Here is a 15,445-nt window from a genome sequence, read left to right on the forward strand (position 1 = left end):
TCAAACTTGACAGATTGCTTCCAGAAAGGCTCAGGGAAAATACATAAGGTTTTTGGATTTAGATACTTTGGTTTATGTACCCATATAGGATGTAATCCTACCCGAATAGGATTACATATATGTAATGCTGACTACATTATCTATATTAATAATAACACTTCATCTAATTTTTACTACTGTTAATTTCTAGGACATAAGTGGGGATGAAGGGAAATTAATAGAAAAAAATTAAGTGATTTATATTAAGTTCTACAGTGGTGTTCTGAACTGCATATCATGTCACTGTTTCTATTTTTTAATTTATTTTATTGCTTTGTAGAGCTACTTTTTTTTTTTTTTTAATGTACTCTCAAATTAGTTAACATATAGTGTAGTCCTGGCTTCAGGAATGGATTCCAGTGATTTATCACCTCCATATAACAACCAGTGCTCATCCCAACAAGTGCCCTCCTTAATGCCCATCACCCATTTTTTCCCACCCCTCCATACCCCCTCCCCCATAAACCCTCAGATTGTTCTTTGTATTTAAGAGTCTCTTAATGGTTTGCCTCCCTCTCTGTTTTTATCTTATTTTTTCTACCCTTCCCTTATGATCATCTGTTAAATTTCTCAAATTCCACATATGAGTAAAATCATGTGATATCTGTCTTTCTCTGACTGGCCTATTTCACGTAGCATAATACCTTCGAGTTCCATCCACATTGTTGAAAATGGCAAGATTTCATTCTTTTTTTCACTGTTGATAGTATTCCGTTGTATGCATATACCACATCTTCTTAATCCATTTATCAGTTGATGGACATTGGGCTCTTTCCATGATTTGGTTATTGTTGATAGTGTTGGTATAAACATTGGGGTGCATATGCCCCTACAAATCAACACTTCTGTATAAATTCCTAGTAGTGCAGTTGCTGGGTCGTAGGGTAATTGTATTTTTAATTTTTTGAAGAACCCCCCACACTGTTTTCCAGAGTGGCAGCACCAGTTTGCATTCCCACCAACAGTGCAAGAGGTTCCCCTGTTGTTTCCTGAGTTGTTAATTTTAGTCACTCTGACCAGTGTGAGGTGGGATCTCAGTGTGGTTTTGATTTGTATTTCTCTGAAGATGAGCAATGTTGAGCATCTTTTCATGTGTCTGTTTGCCATCTGGATGTCTTCGTTGGAAAAATGTCTATTCATGTCTTCTGCCCATTTTTTCACTGGATTATTTGTTTTTCAGTTGTTGAGGTTGGTAAGTTCTGTATAGATTTTTGATGCTAGCCCTTTATCTGATATGTCATTTGTAAATATCTTCTCCCAGTTCGTCAGTTGCCTTTTAGTTTTGTTGATTGTTTCCTTTGCGGTGCAAAAGCTTTTTATCTTGATGAGGTCCCAATAGTTCATTTTTGCTTTTATTCCCTTGCTTTGGGAGACATGTCAAGTAAGAAGTTGCTGCGGCCAAAGAGGTTGCCGTCTGTTTTCTCATCTAGGATTTTGATGGTTTCCTGTCTCACATTTAGGTCTTTAATCCATTTTGAAATTATTTTTGTGTATGGTATAAGGAAGTGGTCCAGGTTCATTCTTCTTCATGTTGCTGTCCAGTTCTCCTAGCACCATTTGCTAAGAGACTGTTTTTGTTTTTGTTTTTGTTTTTCCTTGGATACTCTTTCCTGCTTTGTCAAAGATTAGTTGGCCGTATATTTGTGGGCCCACTTCTGGGTTTTTAGTTCTCTTCCATTGGCCTATGTGTCTGTTTTTGTGCCAATACAATAGTGTCTTGATGATTACAGCTCTATAATACAGGCTAAAGTCTGGGATTGTGATGCATCCAGCTTTGGTTTTCTTTTTGAACATTACTTTGGCTATTCAGGGTCTTTTGTGGTTCCATACAAACTTTAGAATTGTTTGTTCTATAGCTCTGTGAAGAATGCTGGTGCTATTTTGATTGGGGTTGCAGCCACTGTGTCTGTTAAGGAACTTTCCACTCCAGCCAAATTGAACTACTTGCTACACCAAGGATTTCTCTTTGTTTTGTCCCTCTCTTTTCTCCTTCCTTTTCCTTCCTACTGTCCTGTTTCCATCTGTCAATGCCCAGTTCTAACATGACTTCCTTATGAAATTTTTCTTCCTTCTCTGGAGTCAAATCAACCACTTAATCTTCTAAACTCCAATAAAAACTACAATAACAACTAACATTTACTGGGTATTAACTGTGTACCAGGCATTATTTTAAGGTGCTTTAGCCTGTTTTCTCATTTAATCCTCTCAACAACTTTATGAAGTAGTACTATTATTATCCCCATTTTATAGATTATGAAACTGAAGGGAATTAACCTCTTCTATGTAGGTAGCTTTAAAAAAATTTTTTTTAACGTTTATTAATTTTTGAGAGACAAAGTGCAAGTGGGGTTGAGGTAGAGAGAGAGAGAGACAGAGAGAGAGACAGAGAGAGAGAGAGAAACTGAAGCAGACTCCAGGCTCAGAGCTGTCAGCACAGAGCCCCATGAAGGGCTCTAACCCATGAACCATGAGATCATGACCTGAGCCGAAGTCAGACACTTAATCGACTGAGCCATCCAGGAGCCCCATGAGTAGGTAGCTTTAAATGGAGACCAGCTTTCCAAGCTAGAAAGCTATGCTTCAACCACTGGGTTTTGTAGGTTTCCTGTGGAACTTCTCCAATTTTTTTGCTTATGTGTGTCCTTACTGAGCAGGACAACCTACCAACTTTAAAGTTCAGAGATTGCCCATTTGTACATTCTGCACCGCACAGCACCTTGTATAAAGCAGAGGCATGGTAAATATTTGCTAAATTATTGACTGCATGAATGAAATGTCATCTTGGGAGGTAATGTTTTTCTACTCTTATTCAGTTCAAGCTGGTCTTGGAATAAATACTTATCAGTTTGGCCTGGGAATTTTAAGAACAGTAAGCAAGAATTAGGGCTACTAGAGAAAACAGAAATTGAATTGCCCCCTCCTCACCTCGATGAAGCATTTCTATCTGAATTTTACTCTGTATGGAGTCTTTGGCCCCCATTCCTTGCTACCTAATCCTAAAATAGGATCACAGACTTCTACATAAAGGACTTTAGAGCTTATTTAATGCCATTCCTACATTTATATATAAGAAAACTCAGTGATTTGAATCTAGTTCTTTAGGCTCCAGCCTAATAACAGTCTTTACCACAAAACACCCATACACTTACTTTTGACTGGTATAAAGTGTGGCTCCATTCTCTTTTAAGCTTACTTGAGTAAATGTCGGAGACACATCAGTGTCTGTGTTAAGAGTAAGAATTAAAGGGGTGCCTGGGTGGCTCAGTGACTCTTGATTTCAGCTCAAGACACGATCTCACGGTTCGTGGGTTCAAGAACCATATCGGGCTCTGCACTGGCTGTGTGGAGTCTGCTCAGAACTCTCTCTCTCTCTCCCTCTTTACCTGCCCCTCCCCCATGTGGAGACGCCCTCTAAATAAATAAATAAGTAAACAAACAAACATTAAACAAACTTAAAAAAAAAAGAGTAGGAATTATAGCAAATAGGTACCTATTGGTCAGGGAATTAATACATTTATTTTATTTGTGATGATAAAAAGTTGAACCAAAAAGGAAGTTTTTCTGAAGAATCAGAAAGACTTTAAGAAATGGTTTATTCCCTCTATAAATAATTCAGATTATAGTTGCCTTTGCTCTGTAAAGGGTTATTTGTTGGGGAATATTAAGAAAAGGAAAATAATCTTTAGATTCCTATTCAGACATTTTTTTAAAAGGTTTTTTTTTTTTTTACGTCTATTTATTTTTGATAGAGAGACAGAGCACAAGCAGGGGAAGGGCAGAGAGAGAAAGAGACACAGAATCCAAAGCAGGCTCCAGGCTCCGAGCTGTCAGCACAGAACCTGACGCGGGGCCCGAACCCACAAACTGCGATATGATGACCTAAGCCGAAGTCAGACTCTTAACTGACTGAGCCACCCAGGCGCCCCTAGACATTTTTTTAATTGGGTTTGGTTTCTTTGAAATCTAGTGTTTTCTTTTTTATTACTTATCTCCCTCTTTTTTTTTTTTCTTTATTTTAACCAGCTCAATAAAATCAAGCATCATTTATTAAGGCAGGACTCTTGTAAGGGAGTGGCCTCCCTTACTAAAACAAAATATAAACTCCAATTCCTTTCAGGATTTGAAAATTCTAGAATCTGGGCAGGGACTAAAGTGAGGCAAGCAAGTACTCAGGCCTCAGGATTTAAGGAAGCACATGTATGATCCTGACCCTGGGGGTAAATGCAAGCCTCTGCTTCTGAAGCCTGGATGCCTCACTTTCCTCACCGGTAGAAGGAGCTTCTAATTGTCTTGGGGTTTATCCCTCTGATTCCTAAGGCTTTCCTTAACTTGATTCCCAAGGTATATAAGCTGTTTCTGTTTGAGACTTTTGACCTGGGCAGAAAGGCTCTGACCACTTGGGTTTTGCAAAGTTAAAGAACAGAGCAGATGTTAAAGCACCCAGTACAGTGGATGTTGATAGATCTGACCCCAGGGAGTCTCTTCATATCCCTCCTCCTTCTTGTTCCCCTGAGCACAGTGAGAGGCTGGCATTTTCAACAAGAACTCTAGTAAGTACTGAAGAAGGCTTAAAAAAAATAGGGAAAAGAAAAAGGACTATTCCCCAAAATATGAAAAGAAAGAAATCTACATTTCAAAGTACAAATTTCTGTTGTCATGAAAGAACCCTTTGGTCCCAAAGTGTTGGTTGAACTGCATTTGTATAAGCTGCTGGCTTTCCTTCCCCCATTTTATTACCTGCTTCATTCCCTGAAAATAGGTATACTCTCCTCAAATGCTGGCCCCTAATCAGAGCTGAGGCCTGAAGGTCTGGGTTGAAACCAGTAAGCCCCCAAGGCCCTTTCCGATTGGCACTGAGAATGATCTTATCCTTGCTGACCACCAACTGCTTCTGGAGCCTTGGAGGCCTCCCTTGGGAGCCCTCCCTCTGTAAACAAGGAAGTGCTCCACCAGCCAGAGGCACACAGTAAACAATCTCTTAATCCTCCTTAATCACTGTTAGAACAGTGTCAGACTAGTAGTCTGTTAGAAATTCCATGAATTTTCTTTTAAAAATCCACTTTTTAACACCACACTAGCATTACATTTTTCCACATGTGCATGATCTGTCTTCTAATTTTCTTTCTTCCTACCTCTTATAAACGCACTTTTCGTTTTTATGGAGAGAGAGGTCAGTTGCTCTTTTGATAATTGAAATCTCCCTGTTAGCATCTGATCCAGTTGTTACTGATTATATAATACCTTTTGCATATGTGTCATCTCACACCCAAGGCCATTTAAAGCAAAGAGGTAATTTTTTCAAGTATAAAAATTTATATAAATAGGCATTATATAGTTCCAGTATTTCCTAGATTTTAATTTGGGAAGATTTTTACTTTTGTGTATTACCTATATATACTATTTTTTATTTACTATTTTTCTTTCCATCAGCTTTAAATCACTTTTTAAAGACATGGACTCATTCTAAGCCTTAATATCTATAAAGTCATAGATTTGACAGCTATGCTAGCTATTTTTTAAATATGTTAAAATATTTCCAAAATATATTAATATAAAGTCATAAATATTAGAATGAAAAGTTGACCCATGAATCATCTAAAAGTGTCTTATGTAGTATCAGTAATACCAATAACAGTAATTAAAATTTGCTGAGCTCCTTCCATATGCTGGGCACTTAACACTTTCCGTGTAATTCTTTTTTTTTTTTTTTAAATTTTTTTTTTAGCGTTTATTTATTTTTGAGACAGAGAGAGACAGAGCATGAACGGGGGAGGGTCAGAGAGAGAGGGAGACACAGAATCTGAAACAGGCTCCAGGCTCTGAGCGGTCAGCACAGAGCCCGACGCGGGGCTCGAACTCACGGACCGCTAGATCATGACCTGAGCCGAAGTCGGCCGCTTAACCGACTGAGTCACCCAGGGGCCCCTGTAATTCTTTCTTTGATCCTCACAGTGAGACAGGAGCAGTGATTATTTTCATTTTTCATAAAGGGAGACTGAGGCACTGAGAGGTTAAGTAACTCATCCAATTCACTCAGCCAGTGATGAAAGCAAGGATCTGGGTACAGGTAGAGTCCGGGACTCCACACTTCTAACAGGTGTGCAAGAACAGCCCGGGGCATGAATTCTTCCCTTTGGAAACTGTTTTACCTGATAAGGAACAATTAGATCATCTAGTTATTTTAGCTCCTGTGGTATGGACAACAGATTTTAAAAACAGACAACATGTCTCATATCCTTGAGAGGATTATATTCTAATATGAAAGATGGGACCTTGGAGACTATCTAGTCTAGCATTTTCATTTACAAAAGACCTAAGGATGTGTTCCAGAAAATCAAGTATTTTAAGGTCCAAGCTTGTAAGTGAAGTTTGTCCAGTGAGCAGAGATGTGCTCACCGATCACTTTCTAATAAGTCTTTTCTTCCTTTTCCTGATTCGTGTGTGCTTATTCAGATGCATGTATCAAAAGAGGATAAATTGGTTTATATGTGAGTGTTCCCTCTGACCCAGAGTTATTTTTAACAAGAACAGTTGCCATATGATCTGGTTCAGAACTCTGGTTTCTCTAATTATAAAATGAATAATAGCATCCTATAATTTAAGTAACCAAAAAAGTAAAATTTCCCACTTACTTTTATACAGCTGTTTTTTAGTGGTGTTACTGAAAAGCAATTTAAATTTATTAGTGCTTTAATTTAAATGACTAAGGGTTATGATTGATTCTTAGTAATTATTTTTGTTTTCTAGAATAAACTTACATAATAATTTTTAATGCAGTAATGCAAGATTCATCATTAATGAAGTTATTACTTAAATTGTGGTATAGCCACATCATTGAATACCATGTTGTCATTTACAAGAGTAATGTAGGTCTTCATGGTTTACCTGAAAAGATTCCTATGACATACTGTTAAATTCTGATCCTAAAAGATACAGTAGATATTATGAAAATTACGGAATTTAAAACTTTACACGTTAGGAGTTTAATATTACCTGAAGAAGTTCTACTTTGGGGAATAGGTTCCTTCTGTAGTAGTTTTTTGATAAACTGCTTATGACTTTATAATGCATAATCTAAGCCTGACTTTTCCATGCTTATGTTTAAAATTTTTGAAAATAAGTGCACATGAAAACCTGAAATGAATTGGGGTGGCTCTTGTAGATCCTCCTTACAGAAGACCCAGAGTCTTCTGTAATTACACCTGTTTTGAGGACTCCTGGAAGGAAGGGTCATCCTGTTCCTGGCCAGTGCATCTCTAACCTGGAGCTGGTTTTGCAGAGGTAACAGGTTAGAAAAGAAGATGACAGTTTGCAGCCTATTTAATAGCTTCCAGCTGGGGGTGGAGGTGATGACAGCAGGGAAGAGAGAAGGTAGGTTAGGTCCCTGTGGCCTTGGGAAGACTGGAAAGTAGTGAACCAGGTACTGGGGACCAGTGTGCCTTTCTGGGCTTAAAAGGAAGTGTCAGTCACATGGCTCACAGCCATTTCCTAGGGCTCACTGCACTTGAAATTGGATTGTGTGAGCAGGAAAGTGCTTCTTAGCAGGTTTAAAGAAATAGGTAGTCAGTGAAGTAAGAATTCATGTCTGTGCAGCCTGCAGCCTGATGGATCCCATAGCCTGGGGAGGTCGGAAGACCTGATTCCTGGACCATCTGGCCACTCATCTGGATGGGACTTCGTCATCCCTTCCTAAGTTTTACTTTCCGTCTTTAATAAAGAGAACATGGTAACTGCCCTGTCTCTGTGGATTGCTGTATCAAATAAAATAATGCTGAAAAATGCCCTTTGTTGTACTGTTTTAGATAATGTTATTACCTTTCCAATCTGATCTCTTGGTCCCAAAACAGGGATCTGGTCACTGACTCATGAGTAAACCTTTCATTTTCCAGGCCTCAACCTTCGTTTCTGCAGAGAATTCCTCTCTCTTTTTCTTGTCTAAATTCCCCTGCACTCTTACCTGTTTAAGCTCTAAACCTTTAATTCTTCTAGTATCCTAATGAAGTAGTCTTAAACTAGTGAACCAGTCTTCCTTTATTTTTTCCAAATGAGGGGCAGAATCCACCCCCAACTGTCGTGTCCAGGAGTGAGCGAATTTATTTCAGTATGGATTTCCGTTAACACCTTGACCTTTCAATTTGCCTGTGGCCAGTCTCCCAGACCAGAGGTCAGAATTAAGCTTTTAATGCTTAATTGGACCTTGGCTCCAGTTGTTTCAGTATAAGAAGGTTCTGGGCATAGAAGGGAGAAATGGAATACATCTCAGGTAGATGATGCACTTTGAGAAGTCTGTCATTTAGGGGGAAAGTATTTGGTGGAAAATAGATGATAAAAAAGTGACTTTTTATGTCATTCCAGAAATTTTAATAATTTCAAGTTTCCAATTTTACATAGATTTGAAATGTCACCTCTCTCCTTTGGTTTTCAAAATGAAAACAATATAATTTTTCATAGCAGGAAAAAAATGGGTAAGAATTTGCTTATTTGAAAAGTCACTGGGATTGTTCTCTGCAAAACACTTTGGGATTTTTTCAAAAAGATTCGAGGTGGTTTGTTTTGTTTTGTGTTTTCCACTCTTATACTGTCAAGATGATTTAGCAATTCTCTGTTTTTTTGCCCTCTCTTAATTGTTTTACAGTTTGCAGATAAGCTTTTAAAAACATGCTAATCAGAACTGAATGTGACATTTAATTTTTTAATTTTTTATTAAGTTTTTTAATTTTAATTCCAGTATGGCTAACATACAGTATTATATTAGTTTCAGTGTTATGTATAGTTTCTATACATTACTCAGTGCTCATCACAAGTGCACTCCATCCCCTTCACCTACCTCACCCGTCCCCTCATCCACCTCCCCTCTGATAACGCTCTTTGTTCTCCATCATTAAGAGTCTGTTTTTTGGGTTGTCTTTTTGTTTTCCCTTTGTTTATTTTGTTTCTTAAATTCAACATATGAATGAAGTCACAGTATTTGTCTTTTTCCAACTGACTTATTTCACTTAGCAAAATTCTCTCTAGCTCCATCTGTGTGGCCAGTAGCAAGATTTCATTCTCTTTTATGGCTGAATAATTTATATATATATATACACACACATACATATAATGTATGTATGTATGTATATATAGTTATTTATGTGTATATATATGTACACACACATATACACATACACGTATATACACATACCATATCTTTTTTATCCATTCATCAGTTAGTGGGCACTTGGCTTGGGCTTCTTCCATAATTTGGCTATTGTAAATAATACTGCAGTAAACATCGGGGCACATATATCCTTTCAAATTAGTGTTTTTGTATTCTTTGAGTAAATACCCTTACTGGGTCATAGGGTAGTTCTATTTTTAATTTTTTGAGGAACCTCCAGACTTTTCCACAGTGGCTGCACCAGTTTGCATTCCCACCAACAGTGCATCCTCACAGACACTTATTGTTTCTTTGTGACATTTTAATATGCATATTCACAGCTCAGGTTACTTCTATTCTTAAATTTTTTCTAATTTATACTGCTTTTTTTTTTTTAACTAGAAGAGACTTGATAAGTCCTTTTAAGCAATTAGTAGTGTAATCGTTAATACTGGGCATCTAATATTAACAAATAATGAAACTTCTATTAAAGTTAAGTTCAAAGTAAACCTCTATTTACTTAAAAATATTGAAGAATAAAGTAGCAGGTTGATTGGATATTTGTAGAATTACCACATAAACCATACATAGATTGGTATATTAAAACTTATATTTGCCACTAAAAGTGTACAAGACAATTTAATGAGAATAGCTAACCTTTACTGAGCATTACTGAGCACCTACTTACTGTGTGCCAGGCTCTGTTAAAGAGCTATCTAAGAATTTTTTATCTGATACAACTATAAGGATTATTCACATCTTACATGTGAGTACCCACAGTTTAGAGAGGTTAAGTGATTTGCCCAAGGTCATCTGGCTATTAAGTGACAGAGTCAAGGGCTCAAACACAGATCCAACTTCAAAGCCTTACTTCTTAATAATTTTGCTATACTTCCTCCCTAAGACATAGAAATCTGGCTTGACCATTGCTATCATCACACAGGTCCCTGAGGAAGAAGAGTATATTTTTAAAGTGTGAAAGAAAATAATGGTCATTTTAAAATCTCTTTTTCTCTGCCTTCTTCAAATTGAATCATTTCTATTCATCTGTATTCAACTTTACAGACTCTTTCCTCTCTCTCACTATTATCTATGCTTCTATATATGATGTTTCTGTTTTCCTCTGGCTTCTGATTATCATGTGTCTTGGTGGGTTTTTAAAAAGTATTTATTCTGTTGTGTTTGTTGAGCTTGTTGGATACGTGAGTGTATAAATTTCAAATTTGGAAACTTCTCCAGCCATTATTTCTTAACATTTTTTATGCCCAACCCTCTCTTATCTCCTCTGAGACTCCAATAAAAATATGTCAGAGTGCTTCTGTTGTCCCACTGGTCACTGGTACCCAGATCAATTATTTGTAGTCTTTTTTCTTTCTGTGCACCATTTTTGATAGTTTCCATCAGTATTCTGCAAGTTCACTGATCTTTTCTTTTGTGTTGTCCAATCTCATCCAGTACATTTTACATTTCAAATACCTTTTTTTCATATCTAGAGGTTTCACTTGAGTCTTTTATATTTTCCTTCACCTTCTTGAACATGCAAAACGTATTTATAATAACCTTTCATGTCCTCATCCAATTACATCTAATTCCATTTTCTGTGTCATTCCTAGGTCTGATTGTATTGATTGATTTTACTATTAGTTGTAGTTCATATTCTCCTGCTTTTTGTATGACTAGTAATTTTTGTTTGTTTGCATGACTGGTAATTTTTGATTGGATGCCAAACATTGTGAATTTTACATGTTTGAGTACTAGATTTTTTTTTTTTTTTATATATCCCTTTGAGATATTGCACTTTGTGTTGGCTGTAGTTGAGTTACATAGGATCAGTTGGCTTCTTTTGAGGCTGGACTTTATGTCTGTTAGGACTCTTCCAAGAGGCCTTTAGTCTTGGGCCAATTTCTCCCCAGTGCTAAGGCAATACACTTCTGAGAACTCTACCTAATGTATTACAAAGTCTTTGTGTTGTGCCTTGAGGGAGCATGAAAAATTTCCAGCTTTGTGTGGCCTTCAAGAATTATATGGCCTTGGGGTGCCTGGTTGGCTCATTTGGTTGAGCATCTGACTTTGACTCAGGTCATGATCTCACTCACAGTTTGTGAGTTCGAGCCCCGCGTCAGGCTCTGTGCTGACAGCTCAGAGCCTGGAGCCTTCTTCACGTTCTGTGCCTCCCTTTCTCTCTGCCCCTTCCCCACTCATGCTTTCTGTCTCTCTCTCAAAAAGAAATAAACATTAAAAAAAATTTTTTTAATTAAAAAATAAAAAGAATTATGTGACCTTATACTGTCCCATGGTTCTTTCCTTGGCCTTGGTTAGTAGTTTTATCTCATTTAGGCACAGGTCACTTCTCAGCCAAAGACTCAAAGATACCCTTCTGTAGATCATGTGTCCCTCTTTTCTCTGATGCTATGCTCTACAGAATCTAGCTGCTTTGACCTTCCAGAATTCTGCTACATTTCTCCTCAGCATAACAAGATCACTGGGCTCTGTTCAGGTTCCCATTCCTGTACTGTGGTCTGAAAACTGCCTGTAGGTACTAAACTAGAGCACTGTTGGGCCCACCTCATTTGTTTCCCTCTGGCAGGGATCACAGTACTGCACTGCCTGCCATGTCTGAAAAATTGTTGCATTTGTTTTATTGCTTTTCTAGTTGTATAAGGTGGGGACATAGATCCAGTCCCCTGACACTCCATCATGAATGGAAGCACAGGTCTGTGATTTGTCTTTAAGATCTTTTTTCCTAGCAAAAACTTACTGAATAATTTCAAATCAAAAACCATATATAAATCATATATTGAAAGAGCTGTGAATTAGGAACCAAAATCAAGGTCCTCATCCTTGCTCATTTAACCTTGTGTTTCTCACTCTTTGGACTTCTGTGTCCCTCTACCCAGATGACCTAGAACAATTCATCTGATTTCTCAGTTTCGTTCTCACCTGTCAAAGGAGGCTTATGAATGGTTTTTATAACACCCTGAGGTGATATAAGGTGAGAACACAAGAAAATGTATCAATTGGCTTAGGTTGAACTATTTTCAAACAGAAGCTAGCTTGTTGTCACGTACCAGTATTTATTATTCACGTTTATCTTTAGGCACCATATTGGACATACCTTTTATGTGCACTGGGACTCTTTATCTACCAGTCACTGGATGCTATTGATGGGAAACAAGCCAGAAGAACAAATTCTTGTTCTCCCTTAGGGGAACTTTTCGACCACGGTTGTGACTCTCTTTCCACAGGTAAATTAGCGTTATTAGTGAAGGTTTTTCCCAATTTTGTTGTTGTTGTTGTTGTTGTTGTTGTTGTTGTTAATAATGGCTTAAAAACTAACATGAACCGAGCTGTTTGGTCAACTTTTTGGATAAGCATACATTTGGGGGCAAATTTTCACAGTGTATTTTGAAAGTATGTTCAAAAATTAATTTTGTTTGGTGTACCTTATTGTGATGCCAAGGTTACATACCCTAAAACTCTGCATTTCTGAACTCTGTATCTCTGAATGAATAATGGCAATTATTTCATTAATTATTTTTAATTCTTAATGGTTCTTAAACCTTGTTTCTTTCAGTATTTATGGCAGTTGGAGCTTCGGTTGCTGTGCGCTTAGGAACTCATCCTGACTGGTTGTTTTTCTGCTCTTTTATTGGGATGTTCATGTTTTATTGTGCTCACTGGCAGACTTATGTTTCAGGCGTATTGAGGTTTGGAAAGTAAGTATGTTTTTTAAGTTGTACATTTTTAAATATAATTCAATTTATTTTCACAATCTGTTATATTTTATTTATCCATAAGGAGAACAATGCTTCCATCAGGAATTTAAATTATCTTTTAATTTATTAGAGCATCCATAAATGCTACAGCTTAATTTAAGTCTTGCAGGGATTCTGCACGTTATAAATAGTTATGTATTTGATAGTAATTTTATTTCTTTCTCCCTTTTAGTAGCTTACTAACTCAAGCTTACATTATACAGGAGAAAGAGAAAAATAAGGGACCTGAGTAAAAAGTACTTAAGTAAACAGCATTTGACTTACATAATAAAATAATGAAATATGGAATCTAAGGGTCCTTTTTGGTCAAATCTTCATGTGCCCAAAAAGGGGCACCCCTTACATCAGTCACCAACAAGATAATTGTGAGACTGTTCAGTTGTGGTAGACAATTGATGAGATAATGTAAAAGCACCTTGAAAATGTTAGAGATAAACATCAGATGATAAATATGCCTCTGATGCCTTTCTTAGACACCAGGAAATAGTGCCGAAAACAAGAATTCGATTCTGTTTTCCTCTGTCCCATCAGCTCCCTCTCTGCCTGATCCTTCAAGAACTATCTGCCGTTGGCTCATTCTCAGCTCTGCCTTTCCGCATCTACTGATTCTTTGTAACCCCACTTTATTGCTGCATAGGAGAAACAGCCATGGAAAACAAAAACAAAAACCTCTGATGATACTAAAAATATCATCAGGAGAAGCCCAAATCTATGAATCATGTAACAGAGGGAAGGCCTTAGGCAACTCATCACATTGATTCTAAATTATGGAATAATTGTAGTACCACCTAGTGCACTTGCATGTTTCAGGCACTGTTCTTTTTTTTTTTTTTCAATATATGAAATTTATTGTCAAATTGGTTTCCATACAACACCCAGTGCTCATCCCAAAAGGTGCCCTCCTCAATACCCATCACCCACCCTCCCCTCCCTCCCACTCCCCATCAACCCTCAGTTTGTTCTCAGTTTTTAAGAGTCTCTTATGCTTTGGCTCTCTCCCACTCTAACCTCTTTTTTTTTTTTTTCCTTCCCCTCCCCCATGGGTTTCTGTTAAGTTTTTCAGGATCCACATAAGAGTGAAAACATATGGTATCTGTCTTTCTCTGTATGGCTTATTTCACTTAGCATCACACTCTCCAGTTCCATCCACGTTGCTACAAAGGGCCATATTTCGTTCTTTCTCATTGTCAGGCACTGTTCTAAGTGCTTTACATGCATTAGCTCATTTGTTCCTCACAGTACCCTGTAAGGGTATTACCTCCACTGTACAAATGAGGCAGAGAGATTCTGTAACTTACACTGCTGTTAAGTATAGAGCCAGGATTAAAACTCAAGTCTATTTGACTCCAAACCCCACACTCTTAGCGACTGTTGTTCAGTTCCCTGGGACCAGCAATGTATTAGATTCTGTGGAAGGATACAAAATGCATTTTTTTAAAAATTCCTGTTTTAGGAGCTATATAGTATAGTGTATCAAAGGGATGATATAATACTTCTGTGACACTGCTAATACAGTCCATTGCCAAGTGTAAAATGACTTGCGCTAGGTTTCCATAAGCACTGAAGAAATCCTACGTAAGGAAAAGGTAATTGTAGGTTGAATTAGTTTAAGAACACTTTTATGGAAAATCTGACTCTTTTGCTGATTCCCTGTCTACTGATCAAGATCCCAAGGAACAAAAAGCCTGGTTAAAAATTCCAGGCAACTATGGAAAATTAATCTGTATCTATTTATAAATTAAGATGCTAAAATAGAAAAGTAACTTTGCAAAATCTAATGCATTTTAATTTGCCGAACTTGCTATGGTAAACTAGAGTAATATAATAATGCAGTGTTCTGGTTAATTATTATTATTGTTGTTACTATTAATGACCAACTTATCTTTTTGGCTTCCAACTTCACTAAAAATCTTTCTGAAATGAATTAGTTCATCTTGGCCTAGATGTAAATTTTACATTCATTTGCTACTGATTGAGAGTCTATTGTGTGCCCAGAACTAGACATACAAAGATGAGTTACTTGTGGATGGACTATGCCAGATAGATGGGAGTAAATCTAGGCAGAAGCATGAGGAAAGAAAGTACTCAGAACATTAGGGAAATGGCTATTTCCTCCACCACATAGAGGAAAGGAAATCCTGCAATGCTGGGGCAAGGGTGGAGGGGTGGGGATAGCCATTTAAAATACTAACACTGGAGAGATGCCTCAGTAGGTTAACCATCCAATTCTTGGTTTTGGCTTAGGTCACGATCTCTTGGTTTTGGCTTAGGTCACAATCTCTTGGTTTTGGCTTAGGTCACAAGCCCTGCATCTCTAACAGCTAACAGTATAAAGCCTGCTTAGGATTCTCTCTCCCTCTTTCTTCCCTTTCCCCGTTCATGCTGTCGCTGTCTCTCTCAAAATAAACAGTGGTGACTGGGTGGCTCAGTCAGTTAAGTGTCTGGACTTCAGCTCAGGTCATGATCTTGCAGTCTGTGAGTTCAAGCCCCGTGT

The 15,445-nt window shown here is 37.5% G+C and overlaps 1 protein-coding gene across 3 annotated transcripts in view; it reads left to right on the forward strand.

Annotated features, from left to right (window-relative positions):
* Positions 1 to 15,445, forward strand: part of CHPT1 (choline phosphotransferase 1) — a 35,547-nt gene that overhangs the window by 2,827 nt on the left and 17,275 nt on the right. For all 3 annotated transcript variants that reach the window (XR_007456803.1, XM_049626173.1, XM_049626172.1), the window contains exons 2-3: positions 12,273 to 12,420; positions 12,750 to 12,891. Coding sequence is in view for 2 of the 3 variants with exons in the window: in XM_049626173.1 (XP_049482130.1) it covers positions 12,273 to 12,420; positions 12,750 to 12,891 (290 nt within the window). In the remaining variant the exon portion in view is untranslated. The remainder of the gene's footprint in view (positions 1 to 12,272; positions 12,421 to 12,749; positions 12,892 to 15,445) is intronic.

This window comes from Panthera uncia, chromosome B4, assembly GCF_023721935.1.
Source record: "Panthera uncia isolate 11264 chromosome B4, Puncia_PCG_1.0, whole genome shotgun sequence".
Classification (NCBI taxonomy): Eukaryota; Metazoa; Chordata; class Mammalia; order Carnivora; family Felidae; genus Panthera; species Panthera uncia.